The sequence below is a fragment of the Stegastes partitus genome, unplaced genomic scaffold (assembly GCF_000690725.1).
Source record: "Stegastes partitus isolate 25-593 unplaced genomic scaffold, Stegastes_partitus-1.0.2 Scaffold466, whole genome shotgun sequence".
Lineage (NCBI taxonomy): Eukaryota > Metazoa > Chordata > Actinopteri > Pomacentridae > Stegastes > Stegastes partitus.
Window position 1 is genome coordinate 505,706 of NW_007578197.1, and position 18,088 is coordinate 523,793.

General features: G+C 42.2%; 1 protein-coding gene across 1 annotated transcript in view; it reads left to right on the forward strand.

The window, feature by feature from the left end:
* Window positions 1–15,659, forward strand: part of LOC103360816 (ephrin type-A receptor 7) — a 138,694-nt gene extending 123,035 nt beyond the window's left edge. Inside the window, exons 10-16 of the mRNA XM_008286720.1 lie at window positions 1,820–1,881; window positions 4,445–4,561; window positions 4,748–4,834; window positions 6,076–6,228; window positions 12,300–12,490; window positions 13,868–14,032; window positions 15,545–15,659. Of these exons, the coding sequence (XP_008284942.1) occupies window positions 1,820–1,881; window positions 4,445–4,561; window positions 4,748–4,834; window positions 6,076–6,228; window positions 12,300–12,490; window positions 13,868–14,032; window positions 15,545–15,659 (890 nt within the window). The remainder of the gene's footprint in view (window positions 1–1,819; window positions 1,882–4,444; window positions 4,562–4,747; window positions 4,835–6,075; window positions 6,229–12,299; window positions 12,491–13,867; window positions 14,033–15,544) is intronic.
* Window positions 15,660–18,088: the final 2,429 nt, after the last annotated feature.

Sequence of the window (18,088 nt, forward strand, 5' to 3'; positions counted from 1 at the left end):
TCCATCCTCCACTTACAGCATCATCCATCGTCCACCTCCACCTCTGTCTTCCATCCTCCACCCTCCACCTCCATCCTCTACCTCCATCCTCCATTTCCACCCTCCACCTCCACCTCCATCCTCCACCCTCCACCACCATTCTCTACCTTCATTCTCCACTTCCACCCTCCACCTCCACCATCCATTTCCACCTCCATCCTCTACCTCCATCCTCCACCTCCACCCTCCACTTCCACCTCCATTCTCTACCTCCATCCTCCACTTCCACCTCCATCCTCTACCTCCACCCTCCACTTCCACCTCCATCCTCCACCTCCACCCTCCACTTCCACCTCCATTCTCTACCTCCACCCTCCACTTTCACCTCCATCCTCTACGTCCATCCTCCACTTCCACCTCCATCCTCCACCTCCACCCTCCACTTTCACCTCCATCCTCTACGTTCATCCTCCACTTCCACCTCCATCTTCCATCCTCCATCCTTCACCTTCACCTCCACCTCCATGTCCATGCTCCAGGTGTAGGTGGAGGATGGAGGTGGAGGTGTTGGTATATAGTGAGTCTTTTTCTCGAGCTGCATGCAGGAAGTGTAGAAACAAAGCGACTGTATGTTTCCACAGAGACGTGAACGAGGCTAAAAAAGGACTGAAAGTTGATATTTTTCCCACAGCGCAGCCACAGACTCTGTCAGTATTTAACTATAATTGCTTGTGATGATGTTTGTCATCTGTCTCTTTTCGTATATATTCCCCCCCAATAAGTGGATTTGTCAATTTTCATTAGCCGCTCCGGCAACTTGACCGAGTCCATGAAAGAGGCGTTTTCACCACACAAACCTCGAAACAGCAGAGTGCAGCGAAGTTGAAGGATTTGCATTTCAATGTGCATCCAAAGCATGACCTGCGGCCCTCAGTGTGTCCTCCAGCTCTTCATATTTCTGTCAGTGTTCGCAGACACACGCGTGTCATCCTCTGAAACACAATGCGTTTGTGGTGGCGACACAAATGAAAGAAGAATTGCTGTCGCCGGTGGCTGAACGAGTCGCTGCTGCCAGTTAAACCGCCGACTCACTCTCCAGCTCACGTTAATTACACGACGGCTGGCATCTCCGCGGCTCTCGGCTCCCACAGTGTTGTCGGCAACCTTTCCAAATCGCTTCCTAAAAGCCCGGCGACGCTGGCAAATCATGAATTGTGGAATCTACAATGCCAAGTTATTGTTTCTGTGAAATGCCTGCACAAACTGCCAGCACTGATCAGCCTATCATCCCCTAACAGGATATGTATTTTTAGATATGAAGCTGTTTACATATCTATCAGGGTTTATCTTACCGTCTCAACCTCCCATAATCCTCTGCTGCTCCTCCTCCTCCTCCTCCTCCTCCAACTGCTGCAGTCTTATTTTCCTCCTCTGTGCACTTCAGAGCACTGCTGGATTCCTGCCATCTGTGCTTTGGCTCAGTGTGTAGCTGTGCGGTGTGTGTGTGCGGTGTGTGTGTGCGGTGTTTGTGCGGTGTGTGTGTGCGGTGTGTGTGTGCGGACGTGCGCGCTCCGGCTGTGTGTGTTGTTGTGTTTCGGGGTCGATAAACTTGCTGAGACAGCCAGGGCAGCTCACAGGTTCTCCAGCTTCACTACAGTTCACTGGGTGAAGAATGGCTTTGCACAATGCCTGCCGCGCTGCCAAGTGGACTCCACTCACTCTATTCCCTCCCTCGCCTTCCTCTGCGTCTCTATTACCGCCGAATCACTTTGCTTTTGCACTTCAATCTCGCAGGTTTCACTCATTCATGTAGTCCGTCATGCTCTTTGTGCTTCTCCAGGCAACACCATGATGATCATCGTGGAGAGCATGTCCAACGGAGCCTTAGACTCCTTCCTCCGGGTGAGTTTTTTTTTGTTGTGTCTTTATATTAAAGTCAAGTTTTTCTGAGTCATTTAATATTTAGAATCCGCAGATACCGAGTCCCAGTCCGACACCTTTTTTCCTACATAATTCACACTTCAAGTGCAATAGACTTCAGATCAACCCGGTGCTTGACTCTGGACGTACAGCTGCAGCTTTAAATATGGATGCTGCTGCAACAAAAGCTGAAACGTGGATGCATCAGGTAGAGATGTCCTCATCAAGTCCTGATCGGATGCATTCTTTTCTAGATTATAAACACTTTAAGTACGTTAAAGTTAATAAAATCAGCCCCGTGTATCGGCATGGCAACAAAAAACCTGCACTTCAGTCTGTTCTGTAGGTAGTAACGATTATAATAAAAAACTTTATTTATACGCTTTTCAAAACAAATGTCACAAAGGGCTTTCCAATAAAATTAAAATAAAGCACACAGAATAAGATAATATAACAGTAAAATAAAGCACACCGATAGATAATTTAAGAGGTCCGTGTTTGTTTTATGCACCAGCTTGGTGGATAAAACCAGTCACAAGAACAAGAGGCTATAAAAACAAAGAACTTACAGCTTAAGTGAACTCAGGGAGAGCTCTCCGCTAAAAATGTGTTTTAAGAAGTGACTTAAAAGAGAGAATCAGCCGACCCGACTTCCTCGGCTGAGGAGGTGGAACCTTGTTGTGAAGCTCTGGTGGAACCCTGTCTACATGTAGAGGTGGTACTGAGGCCTGGACTCAGAACCTGTATCCTCCACATGATGTCAGTAAACGTATCGTAGACCAGCTGTAGTACCTGGTTGTTCCACCAGGTGGAACCTCTTCCTGTTTAATCCTGTAGAGACCAGAGGAGGCGTCACTCAGACTACAGCTCATGGTGACAGCAGAGAGCATTGTGGGAGATTATCACCATGAAAGAGACTCTGAGGAGGTTCATGACCTCCGATCACAACTCCTGAGTTTAAGACAAACAGGAATCAACCAGTTCCTTCATTTCAGTGGCACATGTAACAGAAACCATGTGTCTGTTTACTAAAACTTAGCAAGTAACAGGCACTAAGGCAGAGACTTGTGACACTTAATGAGCAGAAATTATGTGTTCAGGTCAAACTAGGACAAATCTTTAATAATCCCACAACAGGAACGTTTCAGCAAAGAGAAACCTGTAGAACATTCAAATATAATAAATATACACAAGGAGCATTGACATTATACAGATTCCTCTAAATGTGGAGAAAAAATGTGCATTTTTATATAAAAACGTTCCTTCACGTGAGTAGAAACACCGACATGGCCCAGATTCTGGTATATGTAGGTGAAATTTATATCGTAAAGAGTTTTTAAATGTACAAAACATCAATACTGGGACCAGACAGGACAAAGTTCTGGTAGATTCCAGTGAATTCAGCATCAGAGTCACGTCTGTGGCCCGAATCACTGAAACAGTAAGTACTGGTTCAGTCCGCTGTGCTCCGTTTGTACCATCAGTTAATGAGTTCTGGACTGATTACTGGTTTAGAAAAACCTCTGACAATGTGACCTCCAGCATCCTGCTACAGATGTGTGACGTAAACAAAGCATCAGGGTTTATTTAAAGGTTGAAACATCTGTACTGAATCATTCTGAACTACGACTCTGAATAATTCATCTCTTTGCATCACATTCACTGAGATTGAGACGTTTTTTTTTCCATGAAAATATCACTTCCTGCCTTAAAATGGCTCCGATCTCACTTTATATGAATCTGCTTCTCAAATAAGAAGTAAAGTAAAAGAGGAACACATGAGAGTAAACCTGTTAATAAATATGATAAATATGGATGAATTGTATGGAAACGAGCACATCTGTAAAGTCCTGCCATGCAAGAAGCCATATTTGCTGCAGCTCGAGCACACCAGCTCACCTGTAACACTGTAACGCACATGACAAATTGTAATATTGGAGTGAATCAGTCGAATATGTTTAAATCAGAAAACGATTCTGCAGAGAAACGATGTGTAAATCATGTGTAAGCCGACTGGTTCGTTTCTTTTCAGGTTCGTCTTTTCTGCAGGTTTTGGGTGTAAATCTTCCACCACGGCTCCTTATTTCCCCCATAATGTCTAAATAAAGCAGCACATGGACGAGTTAACGAGTTACAAACGGGCTTTTCTCCAGAGGTGCTCTTTAAGTGCACATGCAGATGTTTCCTCTCGTTATCTGACAGCATTAGGACTCATTACTACGTCGTGTCTGGCCTCACAGACGGCTCTCTCTGTTCTAATAATCCCAAATTCGCTGCATTTTTCTCATTATAATTACAACAATATTAACAACAATGCAGTCCTACGGCGGCGACACTTACTGCAGTAATAAGGAAAACATAATTAGCAGCGTGTTTGTGCTCAGAGACGCTGTGATCTCGTGTAAACTGAGCAAACCGCCGCTTCATGAATTAGCGGCCTGTTTGTTTTTATCCTGCAAATGGATAAATAAAAGGGAACGCAGCGTCCTGTGCTGGTCTTTGTTTGTCATCCGCGACCTCGCTTCTCCTTCTCCTCTCACCCCAGAAACACGAAGGGCAGCTGAGCGTGATGCAGCTGATGGACATGCTGACCGGCGTGGCGTCGGGGATGAAGTACCTCACCGAGATGGGCTTCGTGCACAAACGTCTGGCTGCGCACAAGGTGAGGAGGCGACGGAGGTTTTATTCAGTGGATACGTGAAGCTGAGACGCAGTCGTTCTCCAGGTTTCTGTAAAGGTCACGTTGCAGAAGCAGCTGATCCGTGACGGCGGCGGCGGCGGGCCTGCAGGAAGCTGAGCGCCACGCTGGGACCGTTCCCTCCCTAATCAGTGTGTTTTCCTGATTCAGGTGCTGGTTAACTCCAACCTGGGCTGCAAAGTGTCCGGATTCAGACCTCTGCAGGAGGACAAGATCGAGGCCATTTACACCACGCTGGTAAGAGGGAGGCGAGGATGTCGGCTTCACTTATGCTGAGCTTGTTACCTGAATAATGAACCTTAGAGTGTCACAGGTTGGTTCTACGAAGCAGGAATGGGTAAACCGAATAGTTCCCTGATTCTCATCCGAGCCACTAACATCGCCGAACGAAGCGGCTTAATTACAGCATCGCACGCTGGATGCATCGCGTTGCCATGGAAACAGACAGAAATCACATAAACATGTTTTCATGTTTGGTCCGTTTACACGCTGGTGCTGCAGCTGATGGATCACCGATCATTTATCACAGAGAATATTCAGTCAATAGCATTATTTCACTTTGATTTGTCCAAAAATTACAGTAACATCCTGCATCAAGACCTAAATACACGTCAGTACAACATCAGGTTTAAACTAGGAGGAATTAATTACAGAAAAATAAGGCGTTAAATTAAAAAAATAACACGTTTAATCGCAGCTTTGTCTGACAACAAGTCCTAAAATGTTGAATATAGTCGCTGTAATTGGACTTAATCTGTGAATGAAGCAGACGGCTGATAAATGCAGATAAATATAAAGAATAAACATTTCTGTTGTTCAGGTTCACGTACATCCAGTCGTCAACCAGCCTGCAGGAGACCTGAAACCTTTGCTTATTGTGTCGAGTGTTGCTGGTTGATAATAATTACAAAGCCTCCAATTAACAGACTTAACTAGTTGTTTTAAATAACGTCCCTTCACTAGTTTAAATACATGAAAATAACAGTTTACTGTCAGCATTCCTGCCTCCTTTACAGTAGCAGCATTTTTATTTTATGTTTATGTTCCTCGTTTCATTAAAACAAGCTGCCGACTGAAGCGGCTGCTGATTGGTCCGTTTCCAGCACAGGAGTCACATGACGCATTAAGCTCCTCCTCTAACGTGAACACAGTCAGAAAGTCTTCATGAACAAAGAAAGCTGAAACCCACCTTCATGGAGTTTAGGTTCTGTTGATCCGACTCTGACACAGAAAGTCTGGATCTGTTGGACCTGCTTCAGGTGTTCAGCGTCGGTTGCCACGGTGACGACCTCACATCCTGCTTCGTAGTTCACACCTCTGATGTTCATTATGAGGCCTTAACGTTCTGGTTCAGGTTCAGGTTCAGAGGAGCTCGTGTTTTCGAGCTTCAGAACCAACCCAGAGCTTGAACCAGTTCTGCTGACGTGCTGAGAACCTGCTGAGAACCCGTCAGAGGAACTAAAGCTGCTCTGTTTCAGCACGGAGGGAAGAGCGTGGTTCTGTGGACCGCCCCCGAGGCCATCCAGTACCACCGCTTCTCCTCGGCCTCCGACGTCTGGAGCTTCGGCATCGTCATGTGGGAGGTGATGTCCTACGGAGAGAGGCCCTACTGGGACATGGGCAACCAGGACGTAAGTTCACCGCCTCCATGGGCCTCCATGGTCCTTCATGGGCCTCCATGGTACTCCATGATGGTCCTTCATGGTACTCCATGATCCTCTATGTTCCTCTATGTGTTCTCCTGTGTCCTCCGTGGTCTTCAATGTGTCCTCCATGGTCCTACATGGTCCTCCATGATCCTTCATGATCCTTCATGATCCTTCATGGTCCTCCATTGTGGTCCTTCATGGTCCCCCACGATCCTCTATGAGTCCTCCATGGTCCTCCATGGTCCTTTTTTCTTTATTCTGTCATTTGGTGTCATTTTATCTTTTGTTTTGTGTCATTTCTTGTCTCTTTGTGACAGTTTTTGTCTGTTTGTGGTCATTTTTTCATTAATCTTTTCTTTAATCGTTTATATTTATTTCTTCTCGACCTGAGTCTTAATTTCGCTCTTTAGTTTGTCGTCGTTTTCAGTCACTCTGTGTGTCGCCTGTTGTCTTGTTTGTGTCTCTCTGACAGCTTTTGTGTCTTTGTGATTTGTCTTGCGTGTCCGTCATCTCCAGCCCCTTCACGTCTGGTTTGTGGTCTCCCCGCTGTGCTGTGGGGAACCAGAACCTTGAGCTCCGTCTCTGGCTCACCTCCTTTCTTCTGGTCTCCTGCTGCCGTCCCGCCTCGCTGGGATTCTCTCTATGAATGAACTCGGGTGGATCTTATTAAAAGCCACAGCGGAGTCTAAGTCGTCCTCTTTAAGTCTGCATCAGCTCCGTGACCGATCCGGTTTCCTCCTGAGGACGCCCTGACCCCCTTCTTCCTCCCAATCCCTCCCTCAGAACCCTTTCAGGATATGTAAAGCGCTGTTTGCTGTTTGAGGAGGCGATCGTCGGGCCGATACCGAGACGTCGTCCTTCACAGAAAAGCTCCTTTTTATTCCACTTTTTAGAGGAAAGTGCAGCTGAAGGCACAGAGCAGGTCTGCAGAGGAGGCCCAAGGTTTCATATTTAACATCAGAACCCAGTCGCTGCCTTTTTATTGTTTTGTGTCGTTTTGCGTCTCGTTTCTGTCGGTTCGTTTGCAGATTTTTATGTTTTTTGTCACGTCTTTGTGGCTTTGTCTTATTTTTTTGTTTTATTTTTGTCATTTTGCGTCTCGTTGACGTAGTTTTATGTTTCTTTAGGGACATTCTTGTGTTTTTTGTTGCCTTTCTATCGTTTTGTGTCTCGTTTACGTCTCATTTTTCCTGTTTCATGTCTTGTTTTTGTCACTTAGTGTGTCTCTGTGACAGTTTTTGTCTCTTTGTGCTCATTTTTTCTCCATCCTGTCATTTTGTGTTGTTTTGTGTCGCTTCGTGTCTCTTTGGGACAGTTTTTTTCATTGGTTTTTGTTGTTTCGTGTCGTGTTTGTGTCTGTTTTTTTGTCTCGTTTGTGTCATTTCATGTCTCTGTGACAGTTTTTGTCTTTTTATCTTTTTTTTTTGTCCCCCTCTCCGTCATTTTGTCTCATTTTTCTTGTTTTTTTGTCTTGATTTTGGCCTTTGTGGTCATTTTTGCTCCATCTTGTCGTTTCCTTGTCTTGTTTTGTGTCGCTTTGCGTCTCATTTCTCTTCTTCGTGTCTCTTTGGGGACGGTTTTTGTGTTTTTGTCACAGGTTTGGTGGGTTTTTTTTTGTCTCTTTTGTTTCATTTTACGTCTCGTTTTTCCTGTTTTGTGTGTCGTTTTTGTCGTTTCTGTGACATTTTTGTCTCTTAGTGGTTATTTTTTTCCTCCATTTTGTCATTTGGTGTTTTGTTTTTCTTTATTTGTGTCGTTTTGTTTGTTTTTTGTCTTTTCGCGTCTCTTTTGGACAATTTCGTCTTCGCGGTTATTTTATCTCGTGTTTTGTCCTTTTTTGTCTCGTTGATGTCGTTTCATGTCTGTCTGTGACAGATTTAGTCTTTTTGTGGTCTTTTTTGTCTCAGGTTTGTATTGTTTTGTCTCCCTTCTGCCAGTTTGTGTCTCATTTGTCCCGTCTCGTGTCTCGTTCGTCATCTTCAGTGTGTCTTTGTGTTGTTTTGTGTCTCTCTCTGATACGTTTTTCTTTTTGTCTCGTTTTTTTTCCTCATTATTTCATTTTGTGTTGTTTCGTGTCTCTTTGGGGCAAGTTTGTCTTTGGTTTTTGTCATTTTGTGTCTTTTTTTGGACCATTTTTGTCTCTTTGTACTCATGTTGTCTAGTTTTTGTCGTCTTGAGTCTCATTTCTGCCACCTTGGTTCTCGTTTTGTGTCATTTTGTGTCTCTGTGACAGTTTTGGTCTCATTTTGGGGATTTTTTTTCCCCATTCTGTCATTTTTGCGTCTCATTTTGTGTCTTGGCTTTCTGGTTTTGCCTTTCGTTGCGTCATTTTGTGTTTCTTTGTGGTTGTTTTTTTTTGTGTGTGTCTTGATTTTCTCGTTGTGTTTTTGGTTTCTGTCGGATGGTGTCTCTCTGTGACCATTTTTGTCTCTTTGAGGAAGTTTTGTCGTTAATTAGAGTCTCATCTGTGTCATTTTCTGACCGTTTCTGACTCTTTGTGTCTGTCTTATCGTTTTCCGGCGTCTTGTTTCCGTCGTTTTGGGTCTCGTCCCACTTTTTGGAGCAAAGTGCAGATGAAGAGCGACGCCGTTGTGCCGAGGAGGCGACACCTTTCCATTCAGCTTTAAGTTATTCATGGAGCAGGTTAGAAAGCAGCAGATCACCGGCCGGCTCGTTGTTCACGTCCAGGATTAATATGCATGAGCTATTCGGGGCCTCTTCTCTTTTTTTTGTCCGCTGCCCTTTTTATGAAAGCAGCAGAAACTTTGCGCTCCGTGTTATCAAACTTTCCAGTGGCGGAGGTTAGAGGTGAGGCCTGCCGAGCGGCCAGATATTAATCCACTTTAAATTTCTACATTACATCAGGGCGGGATCGGCGCTGGTCCACCTGTGATCCGCGGCGCCCTTTAGCTCCCGGCTCTGATTAAATGGAAAATGTCAAACGCTGAGAAGCATTTTATGAACGCTCCTTAGCGAGATGGAGGCTTAAGGACGCCGGCGGCGGCGAGCAGCGGGAGGAGAGGGCTTCAGGAAATAATGCTGCTGATGGATGTCATTTCTGCCATTATGCTCCGACTTTATTGCCTCTTTGGGGAGATTGTGTTCCTTGGAGTGGTTCAGGAGGACGGCGGACGCTCCTGAATGGACACAACATTAGTTAGATGGAGGACGGAGGAAGCTGCACATCTGTGTTTGATCTGGAGCGGTCACGTGTCGCAGCAGCACCAGACGCTTTTATGGTCCGTTTGTGGTTTCAGGAAAAGTTCCAGTCCATCAAAAACAGTTTTATTCATCGTTTTTGTCTAGTTTTGTGTCGTTTAGTGTCTCAGTTCTGTCGGTTTGAGTCGTTTCGAATCTCTTTGGGACAGTTTAGTCGTCTGGTGGTGGTTTTATCGCAGGTTTTCTGTCTCTGTTCCATCATTTTGTTATTTGTTTTTGGCAGTTTTCATCTTGTTTATGTAGTTTTGTGTCTCTCTGTGAATGTTTTTGCCTCTTTACGGTCGTTTTTTTTGTCAATTTGTGCCTCGTTTGTAAATTTTTTCATCATTTTCTTCCTGTTTTGTGTCTTGTTTGCGTAATTTTATGTCTCTTAGAGGAAAAAATGTCTATTTTTGGTCACTTTGTCTCATTTCTGTCATTTTTTTGTCTCATTTCTGTCATTTTGTGTCTCATTTTCGTCTCAGTTGTGTTGTTTTGAATCTCTTTGGGACAGTTTAGTCGTCTGGTGGTTGTTTTGTCTCTGGTTTTCTGTCTCTTTTCATCATTTTGTTTCGTTTTTCTAGTTTTTCATCATGTTTATGTAGTTTTATGTCTCTCCATGAATGTTTTTGCCTCTTTATGGTCGTTTTTTTCTTCCATTCTGTCATTTTGTGCCTCATTTTCTTGTTTTTTTTCCCAGTTGTGTCGTTTTGTGTCTCGTTTTTCCTGCTTTGCCGTTCGTTTTGTGTCATTTCTGTTGGTTTATTTCTTAGTTTGTGTCGTCTCGGGTCTCGTTTCTGTCGGTCTCTTTCTCGTTTGTGTATTTAATAGTGTGTCTCGACCGGTTCAGGTATTACGGCAGCCTTTAGGAACGCAGTGACTTTTCTGGTCTGGATTCGGCTTTTTTAATTCACACGTCTATAAAATGTTGTATTATAGGAAATTAAAAAGTTCTAATGCAGCTTTGAGCTGATAGGAGCGCAGCTATTGTGCCAGACCATCAAATATCCTGCGAAGTGGCGCTCAGAGACATCGAATATCCTGCTGCTCGACCTCCCGCTCTGCACACCACGCCTCGCTTCTCTGCTGTAATGTTTGCAGATTCCCGTTCACACGTTCATGCAGATTTGTATTCAGCTCATAGGAGGTTTGCAATATCTCTCTGTGAAATTAGGTTTGTTTTGCAGTTGCTGCTGCTGCTGCTGCTGCTTGTAAGGTCACCTTAAAGGGAAACCAGGCGAAGGAACAAAGTGTAATTAGCGACCGGAGAAAGTGAAGCAGCAGCACTTTTCTGCTGTTTAAAAAGTAATTCACACGACCTGCTACCACCACTTAATTAAATAAATGCATAGCTGCAAGATAGCAACTCTAATTTACTGGTTAGGATGAACTTTTTTAAGCTACAAATATGAGTTTTGTTTAACATTGTGTGTAATTTAAAGTGTAATTTCTGCACTAATTGATAAAAAACAAAAGTCAAGTTGTGGGAAATTAATTCATATTTAGTTCAAATAAAGATCAAAAACTCCAACAATGACAGAAAGTATAAAAATCCACTTCTAGGTGTGGAACTGGATCATAACAGCCTCTGGTACATGATCCAGCTCAGTGTGTAGAACACATATAATAATAATACGTTACACCCAGAACAGCATATAATGTGGAATATAATGAGAACACTTGATTTTTTATTGATTTATTAAATTTCAGGTCTGTGCAAATAGTGTTTAAAGTTATTTCCTTTTAATATGCAACAACTGTTCAGGAAAAAAAAAAAACACTGGAAATTGTGAATTTAGCAGAAATTTCAATTTAAAAAACGCTGTTTGCTCAACATGAGGAGTGTAGATACATTATTGAACAGTCTGGATTTCAATATGAGCATAAAACTATTCAATATGTACGGAAAAATATAAAATAAAAAGGAATAAAGTAAAAAAATTAAATAAATTTAAATCATGGAAGAGTCTGGATATTAAAATGAATACAATTAAAAGAGCAATTAAATAGTACAAAAATACAAAATATAACAATATAAAAACAATAATAAAAATTTCAAAAATAATTTTAAAAAATTTAAAAGAAATGGAAATTATTGAAGAGTCTGAATATTAATATGAGTACAATTTAAAAAGAAATGAAATTGTGCAAATATATATTTTAAAAATGATAAAAGAATTTGAAAAATTTTAAAAATCTGTATCTCAATATAAATATGACTTTTTTTTTTTAAATGTACAAAAATGACAAAATGATAAAACTACAAAAATCTTAGTTTTGAGGTATTAAAAAATAAGGTTTGATGCAAACAATATGAGGCACAGCAGGTCGAAGTTAATCAGCTAAATAACAATAAATACACAAGCTAAACTCTTTTTTTTTGTTTTGTATGTTTTATTTTCTCTAAGTTTGCCTTTATGAGACTGTGGCATGTCGGGAATTAATAAATTCAAATGAAAAATAGGTAAATAACCAAATGAATAAATGAAAATAGAACTAAATGAAACGAGCTCGATGACGTCGTGGTTCTTCTCGATCAGTTCAGGATTTCCATTAACATGTGTGTTTATGCTCCCAGTTATTAGACTAATTTAAAATACCTTCGCCTGTAGAGGATGAAGTCCTGGTTCTAGTAACTCGGTAGTTTGTTGTTTGATGTCATCAGAGGTGGTCGTAACAGAAGCAGACTGCTCTCAGACTGGAGCTCCGCCGTCCAAACGCTTCTATTCTTGGCGACTGAGCGTAAAGAAATAAAGACCTTAAGTACCTTATTTAAGTAGGACAGAACTTTCCAGAAGTCATCCAGTTACAGCGTGAGCTCTGTGAAATCACCAGCGCTGTGTCTCCGGCTGCAGGTGATCAAGGCCATCGAGGACGGCTTCAGGCTGCCGGCGCCGGTCAACTGTCCTCCTCACCTCCACCAGCTGATGCTGGACTGCTGGCAGAAGGAGCGGACGGAGCGGCCCAGCTTCAGCCAGATCCACTCGGCCCTCAGCAAGAGCATCCGGTCGCCCGACGGCATCGGCTCGTCCACGTTAGCGCGCAGGTGAGGCCCAGCGACGGACGGACGGGTCGGTCGGTGCAGGAAGACGCCGACCTGAGAGTTTTATGTGGTTTAAGGGTTCAGTGTCTCCAGAAGGTGAACGGCCACAGTCATGAGGTTTGGTGAGGATGCAGGCAGAGGAGCTCACAGATGATCAAAAGGACGTAGTTCATGTTTTGGGTCCATGAAAATGTGAAAAAGAAAAGTGCCAAATTTTCAGTCCAGGCTGGTGCTGATCCATAAAGTTCCTGTCAGAGTCTGTCTATGGATGGATCCATGGTTCTACTAGAATACATGTATTTAAGAAACTTTTGAAGCTCTACAAGACAACGCTCTAGTTTGTTTGTTATTTAGTCGTACATATCTCAAAAAAATTCATTCAAAATAACGTTGTTTTTTTTTTTTGCAAAATGACTCAAACTGTTTTGAAAATCACTAAAAAAAATGACAAAATATCAACAATAAACACTTATTGGCCCTTTAAAATGGAATAAAGTCCAACATTTCACATCAGTCCAGCCTGGTGCTGATCCATAAAGTTCCTGTCAGTGTCTATCTATGGATGGATCCATGGTTCTACTAGAACCCAGTCTCTGGTCACATCTCACCACCTGCTGAGGCTCTAACATCAGTAGAACCTAATGTGGGGAAGTTGGACCAGACAAAGTTCCAATATTTTGCTAATTTGACTTGAAACTTGTCCAAAATCAAACAAAATCAGTCCAGAACCACTGAACATTTGCTAAAATCAAATACAGCTCATCATAAATGAGACTCAAGATTTCACAAAATGACTCAAAATTGGTTCAAAATAAGTGAGAAACCACCGTGAACCGCCCGAAATTGTTTAAAATGACAACAATGCTTTGAAACTTTTAAATGGGAAAAAAGAGAAAAATGTTCAAACTTTGGTGTTATTGTGGTAAGTTTGGTCAGAGAAGGTTCTGCTTTTAATAGTTTGACTTGAGACCTGTTTTAAATGACTTGAAATTTATCTAAAACTGTCCAAACTCGTCCCCAGTGACAGTAATGAAAGTTTTTGGTCCTTTTAAATGTTGATGTTTGGCAACAACACTCTGGTTTAAACTTTAAACTCATCTGGAATTACAAAAAAATGTCCAAAATGACGATATAAGTAATTATCTGCTCTGTGAACCAGATCAGAATGTTGGTGGAGCTTCTTATGTGTCCTCACTGAGCTCAGTAAGTGTATTTCTGGAGATACTGAACCCTAAAAATGAACACCTGCAGGTCTGAACCCATGAAATCCTCCAAATGCAGCCAAAGCTTTTCACAGAGTTTAACTTGAGGGTGAGACTCTGGACCGTGTGTTCTGGTGTCCGCCGGCCTTAACGCAGCCTTAAACCCGTCCTCCTGCAGAACCCTGAGCTCGTCCATCACGCTGGCCGAGCGGCCGCTGCCCTCCTTCCCCTCCTTCAGCTCGGTGGGCGAGTGGCTGGACGCCGTGGACATGGGCCGCTACAAGGACAACTTCACCGCCGCCGGATACTGCTACCTGGAGTCGGTGGCCCGGATGACCGTCCAGTGAGGCGCCGTTTCATTCACACCTCTAGTTGAAAGCACATTTTGCACATAACGATACAGACTTCTGCTGAAATGAGGCTTCGAATGCAGAGTCGTATTCGTACTTTTACTTCACTATAGTATCCGAGTACTTCCTCCACCGCTGCACTAACGCAGCAGTGAGTGAGCGAGGAAACCAAAACAAGATTAACTTAAATGTAAATGTTCATAATCTGAATATTAATCATCAAAAGAGTTGTTTTGTATAAAAATCAACCAAATCTGAATAAAGTTCCTCAGAATCAGCTCTTTAGGAACTTTAATATATTTAATGAAGCTTTTTCTAATGTAGAATTTAAAGTTTAATATTTATTCACAACCAGAAGCTGCAGCAGTTAAATTATGACTTTATTAGAAAACTGTTTGTGCTCCGTACATCGAATAAAGTTACAGGAAAAAAAAGTGTGAATTTACATGTTGACAGTAAAAAGAAAAAGAAAAAAGAAAAAATACTAAAAACAGGAAGTAAATAGTGCTTTATGTCCACATCAGAAATCTTATATATCTTAACATATTTAACTTTAAATTTATACTATTTCTACTGAACCTAAATCAGCAAAAATACAGTTTGTTTGTTTGCTTGTTTTTGTTTGTTTGTTTGCTTGTTTGTTTTACAGATACTTATCTGTACAAAATACTAATTGTTAATAATTATTAACTATCAGAAAGTAAAATTATGTTCATTCAGGACGGGTAATTTGTAAATGTTTTTTTTTTTTCCAGATTTTCTCAGTTTTGTTGAAGTACAGACAATATGTAGTAAAAACACAGAAAATAAATGTTCACATGTTAACCGTCAAATAAATTAAGTAATTAATTAATTAATTAACTAATTAATAAAAACTGGCCAAAACTGCGCATAATCAAATATCTGTACTTCTACTTTTATAAATGGCAGTTTGTCCTTTTACAATGTGAAACTATTCTATTATTTATTGCATTTATATTAACAAAACCTTTTAGTTTTATAGATATTTGTTGTTATTTTTAAGCACATTTTTTTTTTTTTAAGGATTGCTGTTTTTTTTTCAACGGTTGTTTTTCCCTGTTTGTTCAGTGCCAGATGATAAATAATAAAATCACAGAAAATAAATATGAATTTACATGTTAACCATTAAAAACAGTAAATTAAAATAATAAATAAAATAAATCTCAAATTTTACAATAAATATTAAACACGCTGCAGTTATTGTAGATGTAAAACCAGCTGATTCTGAGATTTCATTTATTATTTTGACCCAATATTGTTAAAAAATAGACTTTTGTGCAGTTTTCTTTTCAGAGACAGTCATTATTCTTTAAATAACACTGTTTTACTGGATTTAAATCAACTAAAAATGTGATTATTTTTATAGATATTTGCTGCTTTTGGAGAATTCTATGTTGTTTTTATTTTATTTTTTGCACAATTTCTGCAGAAGACTCTAAATCCCGTCCCGTCTGATCTCGTGCCTGTTTTCTTTCCGTCCACAGGGACGTGCTGAGCCTCGGCATCACCTCTCTGGACCACCAGAAGCTGATCCTGGCCGCCATCCAGACCCTGAGGGCGCAGGTCATCCAGATGCACGGCCGCGGCGTGCAGGTCTGAGCTCGGCTGCAGCCGCTGCAGAAGACGACGCGTGCAGGAGGACGACGGCGGGCGGAGAGGCCAAGATCTTCCAGACTGAAAGAGAGTCCATCTTTCAGCCAGCTGCACTCCTCTACTCACCCCCCACACCTCCTCATGCCTTCCTCCACTCCCCAACTCCTTCCTGTCGGCGGGGGAAGCAGAGGACCCACCTCTGTCTGCACTTCAGCAAACTGCGTCGAGACGAATGAGATCTGCTCAGATCAGCTCCGATCTGCAGAGCCGGAGCTTCTGCACCGGACCAGAGCTGCAAGGCACGGACACGTATGGGTGGAATTTCCCTTTACCACAACAACAACTGACTCAAAACAATACATCGGCAACGACAGGAACTTTTTCGCCGGCCTTTGGCTCGAACACCATCCTGCAGGACGTGACGACATCTTACAGGAAGTGACGACATCTTACAGGAAGTGACAATGTCCTGCAAGAAGTGACGACATCCTGCATGCAGGAAGTGACGACATCCGGCAGGAAGTGATGTCTTGCAGGGAGTGACGACATTCTGCAGGAAGTGATGACATCTTACAGGAAGTGACTACATCCTGCATGCAGGAAGTGACAACACTTTGCAGCACCACGAGGATCCAGAACCATCTCACCGTCTGCTGGAGGAACATTTGTGGAGGGAAGCTGCGAGGAGGACAGTGCGGTCCAGGTCGGAGGATATTTACGGTATTTAAAGACGCTCCTGGCGGATAAACTGCTCTTTCAGGAATATCAAGCTGCCGTTTGCCCCTCTTGTGGGGGCGACTGACGGCGAAGCAAACGGATAATTGTAACGCAAAAGGGTCGATTTCGATTGTTCTTGTCTGTTTTTTTGCGCATCGTGTTTCCTTTTTACTCCCTTCATGCTTTGTGTGATTTATTTTGTGCACAGCCCTCCTGGTTTGTTGCTCTGTATAGACGTCGGACCAACTCTGGAAGATGGGCCGCTTTAGGTATTTATCCATATTTATTTCCGTTTTTAGACGATAAAGTTTATTTAACTATTTAAATGTGACGCGTTTGTCTCCTTGTTTTGTTTATTATGAACTGTGAGTTTATACCTGAACAAGTTTTGTTTTTTTGAGAGGATTTTTTACCGTCGACACACAGTATCTGTGTATTTTCTAAACACCGGGTTTGCTCGTTCTACTTCGCTCGGACTCGCTGCGAACACCGAATGCCGGAGGTTTTCTTGGTTTGCCGTCGCTCATTTTGCCGTTAACCTGTGGTTGCACTTTCTCCAGTAAACTCCCAGAACTCTCTCTGTACAGCGAATCCGCCATTTTCTGTCCCGTTTCACTCCCAGGAAGTAGTTTCACAATAAAAGCGTACATTTTCGACTGGAATATTGTACCTGCTTTGGTTTCTCCTCTTTTTTTATTTCTCTGTAACCGTTTCGTCAGATGGATTAAACTCATTCTCGGTGTTTTCACGCACATGTCGAACATATCCGACGGTCACGTAGAACAAACCGGACCTCGACACCACGACGAATGAAACCCTCTCGACCCCCTTCCTCTCTGTCGCTGTGACGTTATCTGTTTAATACTGTACATATGTATTTGAAAATGCTAAATCTATTTTTATAATTTGTTTGAAGAACAACGTGTTGAATATAATATCTGCTCACTGTGTAAGGGTTTTATTTGTTTGAATATAGGGGCCGTAGCCGCCCACGAACTCTGGTGTTTGGAATATAAAAACTGGGGGAAAAAAAAAAGTTTTGTTTCTTTCTTTTGTTAGTTTTCGATGATTTTTACCCGTTAGAAGAAAAATCTGATGGCTGTTGCAATATTGAAACGTGTTATTAAAAAATCTCCAATACAAGCGAACCCTGTTCCTCTTCGTCTTCTTTTTCCTGAACCGAATGTAAAATGAAATGATTCCCAGGATGCATCGTCCCGACAGTGAAGCACGGAGGTGGCAGCATCATGGGTGCAGAAGGTGACATATCTAGAAGCTCCATGAATGTCTGAGGATAAACCAGAACACTGGCTGACCAGATAAAGAACAGGAACATTCCAGCAGGAGAACAGTCCAGAGAACAACATCATCAGGAGCTTCTACAGCAGAACCAAGTGGAACCAGGGTGTCCAGAATGATGCGAAACTGGTCCAGATTGTTTCTAATCTTGTCCAACATGACACAAATGTTCTAAATGACATAAAGCTTTTCAAAATAACTCTGAATTAGTCCAAAATTGTTCAAATTTTCACGCAAATGACTTGAAATTAAACCAAAAATGTCTCAAAATGTGTCCAAAATAACCCATGATTGGTGGAACACTGACGTCCTTCAAGCTGTTGTATTAAAAAAATAATAATAATAATAACTAAAGCCGTAAGCGGCGATGGACGGGTCCTCGCCCTACGCTTGTCGGCCTTCGCGCACGGCGGGGTGTG